Consider the following 24,368-nt stretch of genomic DNA (forward strand, 5'->3'; position numbering starts at 1 on the left):
GCAATACTGTCTCAATGAAAACAGACTTGGCATTAAAACTTCTCTGCCCTTGAAAATCACATTGATTGAAATAGCATTGAAACCCACACCACATCCAAAGAAAATGCATCTGGCGTCAGACCCATTTCAACAAATGAAAATTCACTATTTATATGATTGAATAAGCAAACAACCAATTATTAAGATGCATAAATACATACATAATTAAGTAATCTACTTCATACTAAAATAAATCAAATCACCATGGTGACTAATGCAAGTCGTACACCTATAAAAAACCCTACTTCTTAAAAACACTTCTATGCTGTGATTTATGCCTGTCCTACAAAATTGTAAATGACCTGCTCCTGCTTGACCTACTGCAGCCCACAAGGCTGGCAGCAACACAAATATAGAATCGAGGGAACTAAATCTATATTGCAACATAAATTGGACTTGTTGACATGACAGATATTACTCCTAAATAATTAATCTCTGACTATAGCTGCTGCAAAGCAAAATATGTACCCAACTATTTTCAAATCTAACTTAGTTAAAAATTGCAACTTTACATCAGACCCTGCTCCCCTAACCCCTACAGACAGGAGAAGTAAATAGTTGGGTGTACCAGTGGGACTGCAGTTGAAAGGTTTCAAAAAACTTACATGATCTATTGTCTAGTAACAAAATATGAACATAAGTAACATTAGTATTTATGTTTGTTTTAGTATTTAGGATGCTGATGTTTTTTCGTTTCATAGTTAAATTTGATAACATACTGTTAGTCAACCAGAAGGAAATACTAAGTACGCAACAGTATCAAATTAATGCAGCAGGTATTTTCTTAAAGACAACAGGGCATGACATAAAGGCTAGATAACCACCAGATTGCTCATGGATAACGGCAAAGTCAAAAATAAAAATATGTAACAACAAGATGCAAATGGAAGGAGGGGCTGAAATATGGAACAATTGCCATATTCACCGGAAATAAATAAATAACTTCACCAGATTAACATTCTTCTAAAGCATTATCAGATCGTTCTAAAATCCCCAAAATGCAAAAGGCTTCTTTGGTCACTCCGGGGATAGCAGAAGTGGAATCACCCTCCACACCCCTATCTATAAATGCCCCTAAAGACTCTCCACTCCTGGGAAGCAGACTGCTGTTTAAACAGGAACCCAGGCTCCTGAGATTAACTCAGTTCACAGTTCTGCTCTCATCACTTGGAAGTAAACTTAAGGTGGACAAATCTCTCTCCTTGGATGACTCAAAGGTCTAAAATGCCCTCACTGGTTGCCTAATGGAAACCTGTGATCTAAGGCTTATTCAGGCCTAACATCCATAGCAAATCTGATGGAAAAGTCAGAGTTTATGTATCCCAACAGCTACACTATCCATAAATTATGCTAGCTGTCACTCACAGGTAAACTAGTTTACTTTGCTGCCACACTTATGCTGCCTCATGCTATGTATGTATTTTGTTCTTACTCATTCTTGGATATTTACATATTCCAAGTTAAGCCTGAACTTGCATAAATCACTTAAATCCAGTATCTCTCTCTTCCCTGGTAATGTGGCACATCTAGGGTTGCCAGTAACCCCTATAAATTTATTGCCATGCCGTGAACAGAAAACACTTGCAAAATAACTTGAAGGGGAGACACTTTTACACACACACAAACACACACACGCACCCTTCCTCCTAATATCCTCTTAATACCATAAGTGAGGCAGCAGCAGATTAAAACGAATGGCAGCCTCCCTTTGTTCCTCCTTACCTAATAACAGTCTTCTCTCTCGCAGGCAAAATGGATGGCAGCTTTCTCGGGCAGGCAGCAGATTAAAAGCATAGTCCCACTCCCAGCATGAACAGCAACTTTCTCAGGCATGCAGCAGTTTAAAAGCATAGTCCCAGTACGAACAGCAGTTTTCTTTCTCGGACAATACGGCAACATAGTCCAAAACGGCGGCAAGCCTTACACACACACACACACACACACACACACACACACACACACACACACTCACTCACACACACTCACTCACACACTCACTCACACACACACACACACACACACACACACACACACACACACACACACACACACACACACACACACACACACACACACACACACACACCCTTCCTCCTAATATCCTCCTAATACCATAAGTGAGACAGAAGCAGATTAAAACGAACGGCAGCTTCCCTTTGTTCCTCCTTACCTAATAACAGTCCTCTCTCACAGGCAAAATGAATGGCAGTTTTCTCGAGCAGGCAGCAGCTTAAAAGAATAGTCCCAGCATGAACAGCAGTTTTCTTTCTCAGACAATACGGCAGCATAGTCCAAAATGGTGGCAAGCTTTTCAAATGCAGCAACTGCTTGCAGCCAGCCGGAAATAATGACGTGAGCTCAAGGAGCTCAATTCTGACCGGTTGGTACTGTTGATGGAGCTGACGTCATCACGCACGTGATGACGTCAGCTCCAACAGCGCGAAAATGAAAAAAAATAAATAAAAAAAACAAAGGCAAAGAAATTGGAAATGAAGGGGTGCCACTCAGGAATCGTGGCACCCCTTCATTTTGACCCCAAAACTTGGTAAAAACCAAGTAATTCGGGACGGTTGGGAGGTCTGATTTTATATAGATATATATATATATATATATATATATATATATATATACACACACCCATGTGAGTATGTATTAGATATATACAGGGGAGCTGAATAACTCTCAATCCATGTTTGGTCAACAACTGTTTATTCAACAAAATTTGGTCAACAACACAGATGACTGACAGGTATGCGAGATCGCACAGTTCCTAGGGGTTGGGAGACATGTCCTCTCTCTGACATTGTGAAATCTCAAAGGTAGTATATATAATTAGCAGAGGATGTGGAGAGAGTGATGTTTAATTTTTTTTTAGTAAAATTTTGTATGTGCCGAGGTTATTGTTCAGAGCACGTGCTGGCATTTTGACAAAAGACATTTGGGTGTTTTGATGTTAATCAGTACACCCACATATATTATTGACGGGGGAGGATTCTTTCCCTTATAGACAGTAAATGTTTACATCTAAACATTTACAAAGTGTATTTTTTAAAGTCTTGATTACCTACCAAGATGTGAAGGAACATGCACAGTGTTTCCTATGTATATAGCATTAAAGGAAGATTACCTTTTTTGCTGTATTAGTGTCATAAATAAAGCACTTATTTTGAATGTACTCTCCAGTGTAGCCTTTGTTGTATTGCTGTGTGAGACTTTCAAAAATACTTGCTAGTTATAATGCTTTTACAGCTATACACAATTATCACATTCAATACCATGGAAGATACGCCATTTGAGATTTTGGGTTGTGGGTTCAGGTTATCTAGCCACTGATGTATTCCAGAAACAGTTGCATCTCCCAGAATAATCTCAGAAGAAATCTGAAAGAATTCAAGACTATGCATAAATCCTTTAAGCAATGAAAATGGTTCTGATTGGAACTAGTTACTTTTTCTGTAGAATATGTGCCAAGCTGTTTTCATTATGTATTGGGTAACCAGATATGTTCCAGAAATATAACTAAGTATTTTTGCATTCAGCATTCCCAAAACAGACATGGACATAATGCATGCAGACAGTTTTATCAGCATTTGCATCAGACTGAGAAATGGAGACAGGACACCAGACCACTTGATATTCATTCTGAATTCTGACACCAGCAAAAGGTACAAAATCTTTTAAAGCTATGTGTGATACATCCATTTCAAAGGTTAAAACTGCCTACTCCATACTGTGTGGGAATTATTCAAAATATAAGGCATTTAATATCAAAATATTTGTTCAGTTTCTTACATTCTTGGGCATTGCTTCAATAAGAAAACACATTTTGTTAACACAAAGAAAGTTCAAATGCCTGTTACTTTCATTTTCAGACACAAAGATGAAAAAAGTTATTACTACAATAGTATCAAAGTCATTAAATGAAATTCGGATTCAAATGTAGTGAATACTATTCATTTCTTGTTGCTGTCTAAGTATCTTGTTGGCTTTGTTAATAATTTACCAAATTTAGAATATTTGTGAATGCCTTAAGCTTGCACTTTTGATACTGATGCAGTGAGAACCACTACAGGTTAGTTCCATCTGACAATCTATCAGGACATTGACAACTTTTCTTCTAACTCCTTCCTCTGAAAATATCTCCTAAGATATCTCTCCGGATAATTCCTGGGATACTTCCATGGCTACCTTTACTTTCTACAGACAGTACAGTCATTAACCTACCAGGTGACTAATCCTGCTCTTGATGTCCATACTTAATCAAATAGCTTCCTTCAGCATTTCTCCTTCTAACCAGTTTCCAGAGGTATAATCAAAGAATACCTCAAAACATAAAGTCTACTACAATTGCCCAGACAATCTACCTGGCGAATACCTTAAAATAGCAGCTGAGGCTATTGCATATTCAGTCTCAGTTCTAATAAATCAATGCAAATCTGAAAATAAAGTCAACTCTCTGTGGAAAAAAATCATTCATTTTTCCCAATGCAGAATGGGAGACTAAATACAGCTCTTTCAAACTAAAGGAGCATTGCCATTTTATCTCCCCTATCAAAAACGTTAGAAAAATGTATTCATACACAGCTTCTCAACTATGTAATAACCGGCTTCTGTCTTCAACCCAGCATGGCTTCCATCCTCATCACAGCACAATTGCTGTTTTGCTGAATTTTGGTAATACATTCATCACTCACAGAAATACCTAGTTTCCACTATCTTCATAGACTTATCAAAAGCTTTTGATACTCTCTCTCACCTAAAACTCTTATATAAACTTTCATCCTCAGGGCTCACCAACTCTTGATTGCAATAGTTCCATAGCTACATCTCAAACAAGCAATGAAAAGGAAACATGATTTCTCCACCTTCTAAACAATTCACAACTACTTATAAACTCAAAAAACTAATTTATCGCTCTTTACCCCAAAACATGTCTCTGCCATAAACAAACAGAAAAGAGGAAAATTCCAGGATGCAAAAAACTCCCTTACTAACCTCAGTAAGAAGCTGAAATCCCTCATAAAAACCTCCAAAGCTAGTTACGAAAATAAAATTGCCAAAGATAACCACAAGACATTCTATAACTATGTCAAGAATCTAAATGGCAATGCTCAGATCTGCTCTGAGCTACAAGAGAATGGCATTAAATATACTGATCCCAAGGATATTGCCAATATCCTGGCAGATCGATTCAGTGCCAACTTCACCCCCCTCTCACCCCCTAAATGGCCCATCTCAATACCAGAAGATTGCCAAATTCAGGTAATAACAGCCACACAGGTAAAAAATGCACTCTCCAAAGCTAAGAATACAGCATCCATGGGACCAGATGACATCCCGGGCTGTGTACTACATGAACTACAAAATTAACTGGCACCTCAACTAAATGTCATGTTTAATCATACCCTCACCTCAGGCTTCATGCCCACTGAGTGACGCACAGCTACAGTTATCTCACTCCACATGGGGGGATCCACCTTGGATCCCGGGAACTACCGCCCCATCAGTCTGACGAGCCTGATCTGCAAGGCCATGGAACGTATTATCATGGAACTTATAAACAAAGACATTGGCAACCTTAAAACACTGGACCCCACCCAGTTTGGGTTCGTGAAGGGCAGATCTTGTCTCCTGAACCTGATTGACTTCTTCGAATCAGTCTCCAGAGCTGTGGACGAGGGTAAGGCAGTCCACACAGCCTATCTGGACCTCGCCAAGGCCTTTGACATCATCCCCCACTCTGGAATCATAGATAAACTTACTAAGCTGGGCATTAATCCCTACATCACTCGATGGGCTGCTTACTGACAGAACCCACACTGTAAAAGTAGCTGACTCCAAATCCAGCTCCAGACAAGTGACAAGTGGAGTACCTCAGGGTTCAGTCCTGGGACCTCTCTTGTTTGGCATCTACTTCTCTGAGGTACAGGCCAACACTAAGGGACTCTGGCTAACAAAGTCCACAGATGACTGCAAACTGGGAGCCATTATTGAATCCCCAAATGATGTCGATACTCTACAAAAGGGCCTTACAGAAATAGATGCTTGATGCCAGAGCCATGGGCTCAAGCTAAATTCCAAGAAATGTATAGTTATCCCCTTTGGGAAAAAACATGTACCCGTGAATTACCACATAGGTGGCAGTACACTAAATGCCAAAAGTGTGATAAAAGACTTAGGGACACAGGCGGACAGTGGTCTCACCTTCAATAACCACATCACCACAACAGTCAGGAAATCCTTCTATGTGGCACACCTCATCACTAAGGGCTTTTCATCCAGAAAAAAGGAGGTCATTGTCCCACTGTACTCATCCCTCATTAGACCCATTATAGAATACAATGCCCCATTTGGTATGTAACTCTCAAGACATCTGCAACTACTGGAAAGGCCGTAGAAATACCTCACTAAAAGAATCACAGGCCTAAAGCAGATGCCCTATGCTGACCGCCTTAAAAAACTCCAGCTATACTCTGTTGCATATTGTCTACTCCGAGGCGATCTCTGCTTAACATACAAGGCCATGTCAAACCCAGAGCTGCTGGAAATGTTTACACTTAAAGAAATCCCAATCCCTTAGAGCCACATGCTCCAGGGATCTAAACCTTGTCATCACAATAAACAAAACATGCTGGAGGGATAGGTTCCTGACCTAGAGACTCTCCAGACTCTGGAATAGACTGCCCATACATGTCAAGCAGAGCACCTCTTTGGCCCTCTTCAAAAGGAACCTTGATGACTGGATGGGGGAAAGGAAATTCACCCCAGGGATCACGTCAGTCACCCTGCTAGACAGGGGTCCAGGGAAGTAAATAATGTGGGAAGGAATAGCCAGGGAATTGTTATGGCTAGGCTTGTATAGGCCCTAGGGCCGATAGCCTAGTACCAACCTATGAACCAAAATAACACTATTAATTATCATCTATGCCAACAACTCCATGACCACACAAAACTACTGGGTGTCATCAAAGATGACCAGTTGAAATCTGACCACCACATTTTAAAACTCATCAAAAACTTGGTACACTATGCAGAGTATAGTATAAAAAGAGTATAAAAACCCACATAACTGACATTGCCAGATGATGTATAGCCTTTACTTTCTTACTACTATCTATACTCTATTCTTCCTAAATTTTCACTAACCTTCAAATCACAAAACTGTTCAGATTTGTGCAATGTTATAATAGCTGTACTTGCAATAAACTATAACAATAGAACATACCACTGATTGTCACATCACCTAGCTCTTTCTTAGCTAACTACAACACACAGACTTCTCTACAGACCGGAACATTGCCCTTAACAACTTAATATACCACACCCCAAAAGAATTTTACACTCAAAAAACACATCACTAATTTAAAGTCAAAGTTGCTTTCTTACAGAGCTGTGTGTTTTCTCCATGCATTATATATAGTCTGTCTGTATAAATATCAGTTGTAAGCAGGGTGTCTGGTTTCTTCCCACTTCCCAAAGACATGCCAGCAACTAACTTACAACACTGCAAATTACAAGCTGGCACATAAGTAGTGCGCACACATGTGTGTTTGCATTCTGTGAAGTAACACCAACAACCCATCCACAATTATTTCCATGCCTCACTCCTTTTGCTGCAGATACAGGGTAAGCTCACCAAGAATGAATGTATGCATTCACAGATCAGTTAAACACAAGGAATCTAATTTAATGCAGAGCATTAACAGAAAAAAAAAGCTGAAAAAAAAATAAAATGTTAACATCAAAATTAAGTTTCTTCTGGTAGTGGAAAATATGTCAGACAACTGAAAAAATTAAATAAAAAAATGGAATAACTACACAAAAAAAGACTTGCAGAAATATACGAGTAAACAATAAATGCCACCTGAGTATTCATAAAAATGACCGGTGTCATAAAAAGTACTGAAGATGAAGTTACACAAGAAGTCAAGGCCATGACAAAAATGAATGCATTTGGCACTGTAACTACAGCAACATGTTAAGTCAGATGTTAAGTTATCAATATCATAGTGCAAAAATAAATAAATTAAATGATACAACTAATACGTAAATATGAAGGAGAATATAAAGTAAGCCTTTTCAACATGATCCTGTGATTATCCAAGCTGAGAATATCAAAATGATTTCAGATTTTTGAGACAATTCTGTCCTTCTATAATATACTGACAGTTCTTTATTTACAGTGTGCAGGAATGTGTGAGTGTATAGATATATCTGTATAGACTGACTTGAAAGATGGTGAGCATGCTACGGCTAGATTATCAAAGCAGTAATTTTGATCAATACCCTCTGAGAGACATCTAGACATCTAACTATATACTATTAGCTTTGTTGCACTTGTTTATACATAAAATTGAACGATGTGTGGTCTTTCAAGTAAGGTAAGTTGAAATAGTGACTTACAGTTTTAATGAGTCTACTCTGTATTATTTAATTTTCAGAAAGGATTAGTATATAAATTCAGCCTAGAAAATATCCCTTACATGTAAAGAAAACACACATCTGCAGGGCTCATTTAAACAAAGTTGCATTTACACTGGAAACCATTTAGTCACATTTGCCACAGTTTGTAAAATTCATACCAAATGAGGCCAATTATTTGTGTAATTTTCAAGTAACCCATAAGTATAACTCATACTTAAGCATGCAGGCACTGCATTGGCAATCTGCAACATGGAAAAAGGAATGAAATCTATAAGGATTACTATGGGACTACCTCTTCCTCAGGTTTGTCATCAGGCTGCGTGGCCTGCACATCTGGATCAGAAGACTGTAGACTAGGGCGTTTCTTTCTTCTGATGGAGCCACGGGACCCATCAGTGATGCTCTGAATCTGGGATGGGAAGGTCACCAAGTACAGCCAGCAGAGAAAACAGGACAATCACACAAGTTAAAACCACCTACAGCACAAGTGAGACACTGCCATGCAGTCAACATCTGTAAGCACTTCTTGAGAGAATAAATATTAGTTAATGTTAGATACAACAATGCAAACCATGCTTGATGCAGTGTGAAGCTACATGAATTTATGAGTAAAGAGATTAAATGAAATACAATTTCCTGGAACCTCCTTGAAAATATGAATTCACCAGAAGTGGCTTTATAGAAACAATTTACAAACAGTAATACATTTTTAGCTTAACAAGTTAACCCCACACACACAAAAAAAATCGCAGGATTACTGCAATCAGTTAAGTGGGCATGTTTATAAATGGGATGAGTTTGTTTAGTATTATAAGATTTTCTTCTCTGCCTTTTGGCTTTCTATTACTTGAACCCTAGAAATCAAGATGCATTGAAGTATACTTTAGGATTTGTGTTAAATCTCTGGTATACTGCTGTTAAAATACTATCAGATCTATAAACAATTACCATGAAAACACAGAATTTCAGAAGAAAAGAGCAAGTGCCTGTGACATCTCTCCTCTGGGACAGTTTTCAAGAAGCTTCAATCTTCACCACTGTCACTGGTAGGGCACGTTCACTGAGAGAAAAGTAGATACACACATTATTTTCAGATGCAGCTCTCTGCACCAAGTACAATTTCCCTTAACAGCACACAGGGAATGCATACTCCAGTCCAGGTGCTGGGTTTTCTCTCAGGTCCCAAATAAGACTCCCCACTGACACAGCTATAGAGTTAAGCCCTTAGCCAGGTGTTCCAGGCCAGGTCCTCCCCCACTTTCTGTGTGAAATCAGTGCTGTCAGTGTCCCTGTTCAAAGTAGCTGACACAAACGCTCTCTTTGAGATTTGATTTTCATGCACACAGGAAAAGCTGGCACAGCTTACTCGTTTTGCCACCTCCACCCAGACTATGAGGTAGATTCACTGCCACTAGCCAGCTTACTTTAAGGCGCTTAACAGGGTACCCAATTACTCTCAGTAAAATTAATACTTATACAAATGGTAGTATTTGATCAAACAGCAACACTTTCAAGAATGTGGAGCCACAGTGCCACTAAATAAATGCAAGTGCTCTCAAAGTTTAAATATTTTCTAAAGAACCAGCCACAATAAAGGTATAGATATATTTAATAATAAATAATGAAAAAGAAAACATGAAAATACTGAATATCTATCTACCATAAACACCAGAGTTTCAATCACAGGGAATATAAAAAACACAGATGGAAAGACTCAGACAGATACAGAAAAACAGTATTTAACTAATCTCACTATATTTTTTTAACTGACTGAAGAATTACTATTCCCTACTTACTGGATAGAGCAAGGCAAGATGAAGTGGATGAGTGTCTTGTGTCAGTTCCAATAACAGAGTGCTAAGTGCTTCTATCACATCTCTCACTAATAACTAAATACAACTTCACTGCTGGCTACAGAATAATATCACATCTGGTCACCTGACTCTGTGGTTCCGACACTACCCCCTCACTAGCAACTGAGCCATGATTTGGCATAAATGTATCACAAGACACACAGAGAACAATATAACACCTGGAAACTATAAAACAATTCCAACACTTTTACCCTTCCTGCAGAAAGGCTTTGCACAGACATTGCATCTCTGACTGCATTCAGACCTGTGAGTTAGAATCTTTATGGCCTTATCCAAGTTATTTAATTTCAGGCTGTTTTTCTTAAGGTTAGCTGGGCTGAGCTTAACCACTTCCCTTCCAGCATCCTCTGTTAAATTATATACATTTAATCAGTTACACCAATACAGCCTGACATACATGTATATTTCTTTTCTGTCCAGCAGGACCCAATATTGATACATTTTTAAAACAAGCAATTTTACAAATACATTTTTAACACAAGCATCTGTACAAATCAGTTTGATATTCAAATGACACATAGTTCTTTACAAAACTCCAGCTAGCTAAGGTGGTATATGTTACAAATACACTGCCTTATCTTGCTGGCATAACCTCACATCACAGTGCCAATTACATGAATATGTGAATGTGTGTACTGTGCGCACATGCATATATACACAAACTGCTGTACAAAAATATAATATTCTATAAGTGTATGATGATTCTTCTATGGTTTCATTTGTTTAGGTAATCTTAATGTACTATATATATATATATATATATATATATACATTTTATATATATATATATATATATATATATATATATATATATATTTATTTATATCTTTCAGTTATTCAACATTAACTCATAATTCATAAAGCATTAATCTACCATGTAAACTCTGTAAACAAGGAAGCAGAGAACATGCTCACATCTTGAAGAGAGGGCAGGAAGGAATGGCCATGAATAAGGATCTTAGCAGATCTCCTTAAGTATGCTTAAATGTGTTTGTGTACGTGTGTGTGTAGGTATACATGCATGACTGTTGTGTGAGGTCTTGCTTACTTTGGATACTTGGCTTTTTTACATAAAGCTACATTTTATAACATAAATGTTTTCTTCAGTAAGCAAAGCAATATAATGCACTGAATATGTAACACTAATTTTTGGTTTCTATTCCCAATTAGTGCATCTAACATGACTTCTTAAATCCTTACATATGGCGACTTTTGTACTGGATCAAAGCTGAACATAAAATTATATATGTAATTACAACACTTGTGCTATCATTTAAGATATGCATAACAGTCCATTTCAGGAAATGGTCTTGGTTAAAATTAACTCATTATTTTGAACAAATATGCTCAGTTCTTTCCATATACATGGATCTTCTAAATACATCTGAAAGTTTACACCTTACATGGAAAATGTTTTACCTCTCTCTCTCGTTCATTCTTTGACAACTGCATCTGTTTCAGCATCTGAGACCTCTGCTCCATTACCAATGTCTTCTCGTAAGTAAAAGCTGAGATGTCATTATCAAGCTGGGGAAAAACAACAAAATGAAGGTAAGTGTAGTTCAAAGCTAAATATTCGTAAATATAAAGCGGGTATATGTAATGCACAGTCTGTACAATAAAGGAATGCAAACTTAAATGTAAAACTAGATGACTATAATTTATTTTAACAAATGGATCAACATTAGTTTTGCTTCATGCTTTTTATATGCATTCTTAGGTAGTTAAGAGTAAAGAGAATGCAGATTTATAATGTTATATTAAAGATATTGATAATATTTTTCATCTGTGATGGAAGAGGAGGTACTCCCTAATTATCAGCACTTCACAGGCCACTGAAAGAAATTATCAGTATATTTCAGCTTTTACACCCAAGAATGACCAGTCCTGTCCAGCCATAGCTGAAATACTTCTGTTAAGGAATTCATGACAGCATTATGGGCCATAGTAAGCAGTAGCCCCAAAAAGGCCATTCATAGGTTCAAGCCTAGCCTGTCCAATCATAGCTGAAAGACTTCTGTTAAGGAATTCATGACAGCATTTTTGGCCATAGTAAGCAGCAGCCCCAAAAAGGCCATTTGTAGGTTCATATGTTCAAGCCTAGCCATGCATCCCAAATCTCTGGCAAGTTCTGATACCCTTGATAAGTGTAAGCAGGGGGCCTGCATTCAAAATATAGGTGAATGAAGCAGGAATACAGAAGGTCTCATAGCCGGCATTAGGCACCCATGAAACCTGCAGCTGTGGGGAGCCCCCGATTATCTCCCTGTGAATTAGGGCCCCAACCTATCAGTTGCAGGTTGCTCCATCCATTACTTCCTTAGCTCGGCACCTTGTGGACGTCCGCACAGTTTCTTGATGTCACCATGCAATTGAAAACTTTTTTCCAGGTTTTTTAAACAGATGAGTTTTCCTTTTAGCTGGTGGCAGCTCAAGCAGGGTTTGGATCAGTGTGAGGATGGAGATGGAGAACAGATCAATGGTAGATTCAAGCTTTAGGAGCGGTCATGGTCATTGGAGATCACTATTTTCAACTGTCCTTTTAAGGGCAATTTTTAAAAGGTCTGGAAAGCTGTCCTTTTTAGGGCATTTAAAAAGGACTGAAGTGGTCTGGTGGGAAAACAAGCAGAGCAGTTCAGTCTTCAGTCACCAAGAGGGAGCAGAGGATTGGAAGCAGCCTTCTGTTAACAGTATACAAGTTTGCTTTTTGGGGGGGTTAACCTAGTGAGGTGATTGCATTATTTTTTATGTGCATATTTCTTGTGCTAAGAGTATTTGGGGGGGGGGTGAGGGCTGTGGTGGTACCAGTTTTATTTTGATTTTGTGTAGAGTTCTTGTGCTAAGAGGATTGGGGGTGGGTGGGTGAGAGGCTGTGGTTGTACCAGTTTTATTTTAGTTTTATGTATCATTCTTCCACTAAGAGGATTGGGTGTGTAATGGGCTGTGGTTGTACCAGTTTTAGTTTACTTTTGTGTAACATTTTTGTGCTAAGAGGTTTGGGGGGCAGTGAGGGGCTGTGGTTGTACCAGTTTTAGTTTACTTTTGTGTAGCGTTCTTGTGCTTAGAGAATGGGGTGAGGGGCTGTGGTTGTACTATTTACTTTTATTTTACATTTGTTTACTGGGTAGTCCGACTGGGATAGAACCCATTTTCAGCAGAGGCCCAGGGAAAAAAGCTCCATATGGTAACACATTTGTGAAGGCAATATAGCAATTTATATAAAGATAATTATCTGTTATTTTTTTTACTTTTCTTAGTAAATAAGTGGTAGAATAAGTAAAATAAGTATGGTTTATCTGTCTTTACAAGGGACAATATAAGGGAATGTGAGCTGTAACATGCATTTAATTTTGACTGCCAGTTGGTTAGGAGGTTTGTGTGTGTGAGTTAGCTATTGAGGCAAGAGGTAGAGTAGGCTTGTTATTTTTATAGGTAGCATCTATGCTGTATATCTATGCTGTATAATGAAGTGGAGACAGAGAGGGATAGGAGTGATGAAAAGGAGGGGAGATGACGGGACAGAGCAAAGAAAAGTATACTACAGAGTTTATTAGACCAGGGATAGGTGGGAAGTCTTATGAGGTTATGTCTAAGTGAAAAGTTTATAGGAGTATGGGGTAAGTGCTAAAGACTGGCTTATTTCAGTCTGGATTAGGACATGAGCTGTTGCATGGTAGATGTGTCACATAAGTGTAGAGTCATCAGCATATTGGATTGTGGATGCTAGGGAGGTGGTGGTATTGAGGTTGTAAGTTCTGTTGAGTTCCCACATTTGTGCAAGGGTATAATGTGCGATATTTTCCAGATGGTTGGGACATATTGCTCAGTAATGGATCTATTAAGTATTGTGATAGGGTAAGAAATAGCTTCGGCTGTTAGTTTTTGAAATTCTGCTGGTAGATTATCAGCTGCACTTGCAGTAGGTTTGAGTTTTTTTTGGAGTTTTTCAATGGTCTTTGTGGAGAGGGTGTGGAAGGAGAATGTTAAGCTATTATTGTTGGGCGAGATGTCGATTGATGTTGGGTGGTTTGTTGTTTTTGGTTAGTGATAGAATGCTTTCAGTGAAATATTTGTTAGTGTTCTGCAATAGTAGCTGTGCTTTGGGGTATATTTGGAAAGTGGGTTGAGGTTTTGCTGGAGTGAAGGATGTTAATTGTCCAGAATTTTTGTGGATTTTTGGTTTCTACTGTAAGTTGATGTAATAACTTTGTCTTGGTTTATTTGGCAAAAAAGTCACACACCACCAAAGGGTAAAGATTCCTGTGGCTTCACAAATGGTATAAAACAAAAAAACGATAAAAGCATCCACCAGAATCATACACATACTTATATAAAAGGGAACAGCTGCTGTGTATGATTCTGGTGGATGCTTTTATCATTTTTTCGTTTGGTTTATTTGGCACTTTGTTACTAATTTGTTAGGCTATTTTACTTTTGTCCAGAATTCCTGTGCTAAGAGGACTGGGGGTGGTGAGGGGCTGAGGTTGTACCAGTATTTTACTTTTATCTAGTATTCTTGTGCTAAGAAGGCTGGGGCAGGGATGAAGACTGTGGTTCTACCACTGTTTTACATTTGTCAATAATTTGTCTGCCAATAGACTGAGAAAGGGAGGCTTGTCTGTAATATCCAGATGTAGTCATAGGGTAGGGGAGTGAGGTAACCAAGAGAGATGATTGCATTACTTTTTTGTGCAGAGTTCTTGTGCTAAGCTGGTTGGGATGTGTGGAAGTCAAGATACACACAAGAATGTTCATTAACTTATATTGGTTTTGTCTAAATGTGCTGAAAAACTGGTAGGGGGGATAGCGGCTGTGAGAATGCTGTAGATGGTACAGATGTTTTAATGTGTACAGATACAAACCCTGTTATGCCAGTATTTGTGTATACCAGCAATGTTTACAACCATCTCTGATGCTACAACTTTGTTCTATAACTTTTTCCTTTATCCAGAATTGTGCTGAGAGGTTAGTGGGGGGCTTAGTGGCTGTGAGAATGTGGCAGAATGTATAGATGTTTGCATGGATATTACTGAAAACCTTGTTATGCTAGTACTGTGTATACCAGTAATGTTTATAACTATCCCTGGTGCTACGAATTTGTTCTGTAACAATTTTTTACTTTGTCCGTAGTTGTGTTGAGAGGTTAGCAGCGCGGTTAGGGGCTGTGAAAATGTTGCACAGTGCTCAAGTGTTTGCCTTGCATTTTTTGTTAAACTCAAGTCACGCAATGTATATGCATGTTGTTACTGTTACACTTTTTGTCTTGTTTTACCATTTCATCCAGAATTGTGCTGAGACATTAAGGGTTAGGTGCTGTGGGCATTCTACAGAATGTACTGATATAGTAATGCATGCTAATGCACAGTTACATGTTTACCTGGTATTTTTGGTCTGTTCCTCATCAAAAATGTGGGTTCACACAATGCATGCTACTGCAAAGTGTTCTACCATTTTTAATTCATAAGTACATTGTTTAAAATGCCTAATGTTAGGAGGTTGGTTAGCAGCTGTGAGAATGTTGCAGAAGGTATAGATGTTTGGATGTATACTAATGCAGACCTTGTTATGCTAGTATTGTATATACCAGCAATGTTTAACTCACTGATGCAATTCCTTTAAATTTTTGCATTGTCTGTATTTATTGTGTTGAAAGGTTGGGAGTGTGGTTAGGGCCTGTGAGAATGTTGCAGTTTTCCAATATTTGCTTGGAATTTGTTTTAATGTAGGGTCATGTACTATATAAGCACATTCGTCTTTATTTTGTTTTCGGTTCATCCAGAGTTATTACGCTGATATTTGTGGGGGAGGTTGTGTGAATTCTGCAGAAAGTACTGATATCTTAATGCATGCTAATGCAAACACTGATTTGCTATTTAAGTTTATAGTAACTTAGTAGCAAAGTATCCCTGATGTTATGCCTTGTTCTGCAGTTTTTGACTGTTTGAATTATGCTGAGAGGTTAGGATATTGATGGGGCCTGTGAGAATGTGCACAATGTCCAGATGTTGTTTCTTGTGTTTTTCTGCCACAACAAATGTGGGATCATGCAACACAAGCTGTTGCAAAATCTTATTCTAGCATCGTTATTAGTCTAAGTCGAGCATATTAAATCTGTACTGTAATGCCCTTATCTTATGGTACTTTTGCTTCATCCAGACTTATGGCAATGTTTAAAACTCCCTTGTTATGCCTATATTCTGTTTGGCTTGCCTAGAATCTTTAACGTGATAGGTGAGGATAGGGGTAGGGCTGCTAGAATGCTACAATGCTCTACAGTGTTTAAATGTTTGCCTGGTAATTTTATTTATTTATTTATTTTACATTTGTTGACCGGGCTAGTCTGGCTGGATACATGTCCATTTTCAGCAGAGGCCCGAGGAGAAAAGCTCCACTAAATACTAAGTACATTACAAATAATCATTACTGTTTAGAAATATCAAAAATTAGAAGTCATAACAACACACAGAATGCAAGATACTTTCAAAGAGAAGCAAGTTTACAATAAGCAGTTCATTACATATTAGCAATTATACATAAAATGTACATAGTTAGATTAGAACAGTAAAGGGAGGAGAAATCAGACAGGTAGTGATGAGAAGAGTGAAGGAGAAATATAGTATGAGAAAAAGGTTAGTCAGGTGTACTGCAGGGACAAAGCCAATGATTGAGGTAGTACAGTTTAATTTTCTGTTTGAATTGTGGTAGGGATGTAGTCAAAGTTATGTCACTAGGTAAGAGATTCCAGCTTCTACCTATAGTGTTAGTGAATAGAGAACCACCTGCTGTGTTGTTTGCCTTTATTGATTTTGCCATGAGTTTACTAGAGGAGCGAAGTGAGTTAAGATTGTTTTAAGGGATTAGAAGTTGAGAGAGTATTGGGGTGTTGTCAGGTAGGTGTAATATGTTGTGGGCTATAGTGAGTTGAGGAATTTTTAGGTAGTTTTGAAATTGAGCCAGCCAAGTTGTTTTAGATTTATACAATGGTGGGTCCTAAAGGGGTTACTAGTGGCGAAGCGAGCTATGTTATTATAGCAAGTTGCAAGTTTGTTAAGACTGTTTTTCTTGAGGTTAGTATAAATGGGGGAAGCATATAGGAGAGTAGATAGGAGATGAGATTGTGCAATTTTGGTTCTTGTTGCTGGGGTTAGAAAAGGTTTGATACGATATAGGGATCCAATTTTTCTGTTAACAACCTTGATGGTGTTGTTAATGTGCTGATCGAAGGAAAGATGATTGTCAATGGTTATTCCTAGAAGTTTAGTAGTTGGATCAGGTGAGATGATAGTGTCATTATTAGAAGAAATGGTAAAGTTTAAAGGGGGGGACCGAGTGGTGGGGGAGAAGAGGAGGAGTTTAGTTTTTGCATTTAGTAGGAGAAACCGTTTAGAAAACCAAGTTTCTACTGAGTTAAAGGTATTTTGCGTCAATGAGCTCAGTTCAGTAGAGGAAGGTGCCGAGCAGATAAGGGTAGAATCATCTGCATATTGTATGCAGGTAGCTTGTGGGATAGCAGTCTGAAGATCGTTAATAAAGAGGGAGAACAGAAGTGGACCCAGAATGGAGCCCTGGGGAACTCCGATGGAAATGGGCAAGAGAGATGAGATATGGTTTTCCCATATTACTGCTTGTTGTCTGTTGTTAAGATAAGATTTAAACCAATTAGTGGCTAGTTTATCACAAGGGAGAGATTCAAGAATGTTAATTGAGAGAGTGGTTGACCATGTCGAAAGCTTTTGAGAGATCAATGAAAAGAGCGGAGGAGAGAGTATTGTTGTTTCGATTTTTGTTGATAGTATCTACAAAGGATAGAAGGGCAGTGGTGGTACTGTGATGGGGTCTGAAACCATGCTGGCAGTTTGCTATTATGCTGTGAAGAGAGAGGTGGTGTACAAGTTGCTGATGAATACATTTTTCCATGATTTTTGCTAGGGGTGAAAGAAGGGCAATTGGTCTAAAGTTGGAAAGGTCAAGGGAGTTACCACCTTTATGCAGTGGGATAATATAGGAGACTTTCCAGATATCAGGGATGGTTCCTTCTTGGATAGTTCTGTTGATAAGTAAGGATATAGGATAAGCAATTTCTTTGGCAGCTTTCTGAAGGAAAAGAGAAGGGAGCTTGTCAGCAGAAGGGGTACAGGGTTTCAGTTTGTGAATGAGTTTGTAGATGAAAGAGGTAGATATAGGTTTTAGAGAGAAGTTGAAGGAAGAGGTAGTTATGTTAGATGGTATATGAGAGTTGTTAGGGTTCATTTGTTTGGCTAGGGTTTGAATAGTTTCAGAGAAAAAAGAGTTGAAAGCATTAGCAGTCTGGAGAGGGGTTTCTGGGTCAGCATTTAGTGGGGAAGGAGTTTTAGCAGTTCCTGGGGAAAGAAGTCTATTTACTGATGACCAGAACTGTTTAGGGTTGTTAATATGAGTTTCCTGAAGGTTACAGTAGAAGTTTTTCTTATCATAGATTATTGATTTTTTCGCTAAATTTCGAAGCTGGCGGAAATTAACTAAATCAGGGTTTTGTTTATTGCATCTCCATTTTGTCCATGCTTTGTTTCTAGCAAGCATGAGTTTTTTTGTCTTGGTGGTCAGCCATGGGGCAGATTTGGTCTTTACTCTAATAGAGCGTTCTGGAGCATGAGAATCAAGTATGGATAAGAATGTAGAATTAAAGAATAATACTGCTTCCTCCAGGGGGAGTGATTTTAAGCAATTCCATTTACATGCTCTCAGTTCGGCTTTAAAAAGGTCTATGTTAAAGTGCTTGACAGATCGAATTAGCCTTGTATTTGGGAGGTTAACAAATTCTGATTTTTGTCTAGTAATGTAGGTTAGGCAGTGGTCGCTGATGTCATCTGGCATAGTACCTACCTTATATTGTGTCTTAACTTTATTTGTTAGTATCCAGTCTAATATACTCTCTTTCTTACTGGGCTTATTGACTCTTGTAGTTGAGGTAATAGTTTGTGAGAACCCATGTAGGTTAATATGAGAGGAGGGATTGACTGTATTAATAGTGTTCCAGTCTATGTTAACATCGCCAAGAATTATGGTTTCTTGGGGGTAGTTGGTAGAAACCCAGCTTAAAAAGTCTTCTAGTATTGGAATGTTGTTACCTGGGGGAAGATACAAACAAATAATGTAAATGGATTTTTTGGTGTTAAGTTGGAGTTTAATTATGATGGTTTCTGTTTTGCTATTTAGGTTTGGGCATGCTGGTTGAGTAGAGATGTTAAGTTGATTTTTGAAAAGTATTGCTACTCCTCCACCCTTGCGTTTTAAGCGGTCATGTCTTATTATGTTATAACCTTGGGGTACAATCTCTGAGTCTTTTGTGCCTGGGTTAAGCCAGGTTTCAGAGAGGCAAAGGATGTCAAATGAGTGGATATCTAAGAGGGCATGGATGAAGGGTATTTTATTATTTATGCTTTGGATGTTAAGGTGTCCTATAAGGAAGTTATTATTGGGGTTAGGTAAGCAGTTTTGGGGAGGTGGTGAGGTAGGGCCAGGGTTGGGGTGGATGTCTCCATCTTGTAGGGTAGGATTAACTAGTTTTGTTAAGTAGTTCTTCTTTAGAATTGTTAGGGATTTTGTTTTTGCTAGATAGTAGGGGGCAGGTAAGGTGATGTTGCCTGTGGAATTTAGATAGATGATAGCTAGGGGTGGAATTAACATTAGGGTAAGTTGTGAAAGTGAGTCTAGTAGAAGTGTGTTTTTGTCTGGAGATAAGAGAGTTGTCCAGTGAAATTTCAAGAAAGGTGAGATGGTATGTTGAAAGAAGGGTAGTTATGATTAGGACAGAGAGTAAAGGCATAGTTAGTATGTAGGGAGACATCCTTTAGTAATCTGAGAAGTGAGGAAGTAGAGGGGAAAGTATAAAGAGGAGAGAAATGAATGTAGTAAGCAATAGAGGAGGTAGTCAATTATTTAAAGTAGTTGGTAAATAAGAATGGATTCTATAGGGAATAGAGAAAGAATGGCTGGAGAGGAAAGAGGATGTGTAAGGAGAGAAGTATAAGTAATAGAGAAAGGTAATAGGAGAAATATGGTCATAGGGCACAGATAGAGAAGGGGGGAGTGGAAGGGGTGTGTTAAGGCTAGGGAACAATTTGGCGGGAAGGAGAGTAATAGGATAGGAGGGCTAGGGGTGTGGCTATAGAGCTATAAGTGTAGGACCCCTGGGGTGGGTGGGAATTGGGGGTAGGGAGGGGAGCGGAGTGAGCCCGCAGGGCGAATGGAGCGGGTAGAAACAACTGAAGGTGTAGCCAGGAGACAATCAGAAAAGCAGGTGAGTATGTAGGAGCAGAAAGTGTATATAAGGAAGGGGTAAGATAGGAACCAGGTACCAGTGGGAATAGGAGAAGGTAAGGAAAGATTAGGACAGAAAAAAATACTGTAGGAGTTGAGGAGGAAAAGGGTGAAGGTGTAATAGAGGAGAGTCGGGCAGGGTACTGGAGGGATATCAGCACAGTTGGCAAGGAGAATAGGCGGACAGTAAGGAAGAAAATAGAGGTTGAGGGATAGGAAAACCAATATTAGCAGAGCAGACTAAGGAGGGCTAATCAGAGGGAATAGGAAGTAGCAAAGAAGAAAGAGAGTGAGGAGAGCGCCACCTAGTGGCTAGTGTAGGTAAATGAGAGGGAGAACAGGGAAAATAAAAATAGGACAAGGGAAGGAAAAAGAGAAAAAATGAGGGCAGGAAATGGTGAAAGTGAGGGGGTATTGGGGATAAGAGAGGAGAGGTACTGGCTGCTAGGCACACAAGCGCAGGCAAACTATTGGACTCTGAAGGTAGACCTGTACAGAGGCTAATGAGGCAAGAAAGCACAGCCCAAGACCTACTTTCAGTTCCTTGACTGTAGAGTAATATGGGAGGCAGGCAGACTTTCAGTCACTGTAGGCAGGGCCAGGATCATCCGACAGCAGTTGGGCTTAAGGCAGGACAAGATTCAGTAGGGATTGTGCTATTAAATTCTAGGGGGAAAGGTAGATAGGTGAGAAGGAAGAAAAAAAAATAACAGAATTAGCATAGGTGTTAGATTGAATAGGTAAAAAACAAAGCCATTAGCAAGGAATAACAGAGGTAAAACAGCAAAATTATCTAGCAATCTAACCCTAATAAAACTGCTTGTCTAAATCTAACCCTAATAAAATTGAGAGCGGGAAATTCATAATAACCAACAATAGTGAACTAGAAATACATCTAACAAACTAACACTTAAATCTACTTAACAGACTCTAAACACTAGATAGCTGAGCAGGAAATAAACATTAACCAACAATAGTGAACTAGAAATACATCTAACAAACTAGCACTTAGATGTACTTAACAGACTCTAAACACTAGATAGTTTAAGTATCAACAGTCATATGACCAAGCTGGTAACACACAAAACAATAGTATATTGTATTCAAGTCACTGCAGAGATACAGGAAAGTTAGACTGTTTGTAAAGCTAAGTAAAAATATGTAAGATATAAGCCTGGTTGGTCTCAATATCAATTGTGTAGGTGATACAGCTACTAGGGTACTGTACAAGAGGTACGCCAGAGCAGTGAATCCGAAGATACTGTTTCAAATGTTGCAGAGGTTCTAACAGAGATGAACCGAAGAGTACATCCCTTAACTACTGCAGCGCTGACTCGCAAGGAGTATTGGCGTTCATAGTACAGCTAGGCTTACAACGAGCCTTAATATGCGAAAATGGTTGGTAAAAAGCCCAAGATAAGGCTAGCAGCAGAGGCATCTATGGAAAATAGGCCATCAGTGCGGGGTCGTTAAGTTAGTTGTATGTGCGTTAGCGTTTTTGCGACAGCAAACACGCCAGCTATCGATAATGAAGCCCCACGTGGGTGGTGCAGTTTGGTAGCAAAAGGCTGTAACTGTAACGATAGTCGGGACAGGTGCTAAATGTCTAGATGTGTGAAAAGGCAGAATTAATACAGTGTAGAGCAAGAAGTAGTATTAGTCTGAAGCTCTATCACAGTACAAACGCCTTAACTCTTAGCGTTGTAAAGAAAAACAGGAGTAAACTAGACAACATTTGCTTGTAGTAAAATGCACGAGCAGGTCTTGCAATAAGAATTGTGAGCTCAAACACATCAATGTAATATTGCTAAACACATATTCAGTAGCAATATAAAATAAACGAGCAGGTTATTGCAACAGTTTTGTGAGCTTCAAATAGCAATGTAACTTTGTTAAACAAAATTCAACAGCAAACAACAGGTAAAAAAGTGGATTAACAGATCCGTTGTCAGGAGGACATAGGGAAGCTGTTAGTCCGAAACTCAGGGTCCTTCGTTTGAGAAACAATGGTGCCTCGTTGGATAAAAAACCTCACAGTAGCGTAGCGTTAGGACTACTAACGACAGTAATCAATGAAGAATGCAGTAACAAGTTCAGCTATTTAGGCATCAACAACACCAAATATTCCAAGCAGAGAAACTCCAAGGTAATCGTAACCTACCAGAGATAGCACACCAGGGCAGGAGCGCACAGCAGCTAGGGACCTGGAAAGATGGAAAGCAGTGAGAGGGGTGACGCAGGTACAGGAAGGGGTATAAGTAACTTCAGAGGATGATGGGCGGGACGGGAGAAATGTATGCAAGCTATTGGAAAGGGTAGGCGGGACCAAGGAAAAGGGTAGGGGAGAAGGATAAGAGAGGGGTAACTGGGAGAATATTTAAGGGGCTGGGGCAGATAGGAATAATACAAGAATAAGTCTGAATAGTGATAATGTCGAAAGAATAGGTAGGGAGATAAGAAGTGACGTGGTGTTCAGAAGAGAGGTAACTAACAACTGAAGGTGTAGCCAGGAGACAATCAGAAAAGCAGGTGAGTATGTAGGAGCAGAAAGTGTATATAAGGAAGGGGTAAGATAGGAACCAGGTACCAGTGGGAATAGGAGAAGGTAAGGAAGGATTAGGACAGAAAAAAATACTGCAGGAGTTGAGGAGGAAAAGGGTGAAGGTGTAATAGAGGAGAGTCGGGCAGGGTACTGGAGGGATATCAGCACAGTTGGCAAGGAGAATAGGCGGACAGTAAGGATGAAAATAGAGGTTGAGGGATAGGAAAACCAATATTAGCAGAGCAGACTAAGGAGGGCTAATCAGAGGGAATAGGAAGTAGCAAAGAAGAAAGAGAGTGAGGAGAGCGCCACCTAGTGGCTAGTGTAGGTAAATGAGAGGGAGAACAGGGAAAATAAAAATAGGACAAGGGAAGGAAAAAGAGAAAAAAATGAGGGCAGGAAATGGTGAAAGTGAGGGGGGTATTGGGGGATAAGAGAGGAGAGGTACTGGCTGCTAGGCACACAAGCGCAGGCAAACTATTGGACTCTGAAGGTAGACCTGTACAGAGGCTAATGAGGCAAGAAAGCAAAGCCCAAGACCTACTTTCAGTTCCTTGACTGTAGAGTAATATGGGAGGCAGGCAGACTTTCAGTCACTGTAGGCAGGGCCAGGATCATCCGACAGCAGTTGGGCTTAAGGCAGGACAAGATTCAGTAGGGATTGTGCTAGTAAATTTTTCAGTTCCTTGACTGTAGAGTAATATGGGAGGCAGGCAGACTTTCAGTCACTGTAGGCAGGGCCAGGATCATCCGACAGCAGTTGGGCTTAAGGCAGGACAAGATTCAGTAGGGATTGTGCTAGTAAATTCAGAGATAGCACACCAGGGCAGGAGCGCACAGCAGCCAGGGACCTGGAAAGGTGGAAAGCAGTGAGTAATTTTAGTCTGTTACTCATCAAAAAATGTACGTCCATGCTATGCATGCTCCTGCAAAATATCTTCTAGTTAAGAACAGTGTTTTAAATCCCAATTATAGATTATCTCATTTGTCCAGTTTACTTAATCTAGCATTATTTTGTTGTGACATGGGGGGGGTGGGGGGGTTGTGAGCATTCTGCAGAATGTACTGCGTGCTAATGCAAACCCTGCTATTCCAGCATCTTTAAGGTTCTCATAGCAATCTCTGATACTGTTCATATGCATTTTCTCTACAATTTTTGGCTTTGTCTACTGGAATTATTGTGAGGTTGG

The 24,368-nt window shown here is 39.2% G+C and overlaps 1 protein-coding gene across 2 annotated transcripts in view; it reads right to left on the bottom strand.

The window, feature by feature from the left end:
• SLC12A7 (solute carrier family 12 member 7) overlaps window positions 1-24,368 on the bottom strand; it is a 2,260,604-nt gene that overhangs the window by 140,016 nt on the left and 2,096,220 nt on the right. For both annotated transcript variants that reach the window (XM_044065144.1, XM_044065145.1), the window contains 2 exons: window positions 11,757-11,864; window positions 8,756-8,872 (listed from right to left, as the gene is read on the bottom strand). In XM_044065144.1, the coding sequence (XP_043921079.1) occupies window positions 8,756-8,872; window positions 11,757-11,864 (225 nt within the window). The remainder of the gene's footprint in view (window positions 1-8,755; window positions 8,873-11,756; window positions 11,865-24,368) is intronic.

The sequence above is a fragment of the Protopterus annectens genome, chromosome 3.part0 (assembly GCF_019279795.1).
Source record: "Protopterus annectens isolate FY-2018-M chromosome 3.part0, PAN1.0, whole genome shotgun sequence".
Classification (NCBI taxonomy): Eukaryota; Metazoa; Chordata; order Ceratodontiformes; family Protopteridae; genus Protopterus; species Protopterus annectens.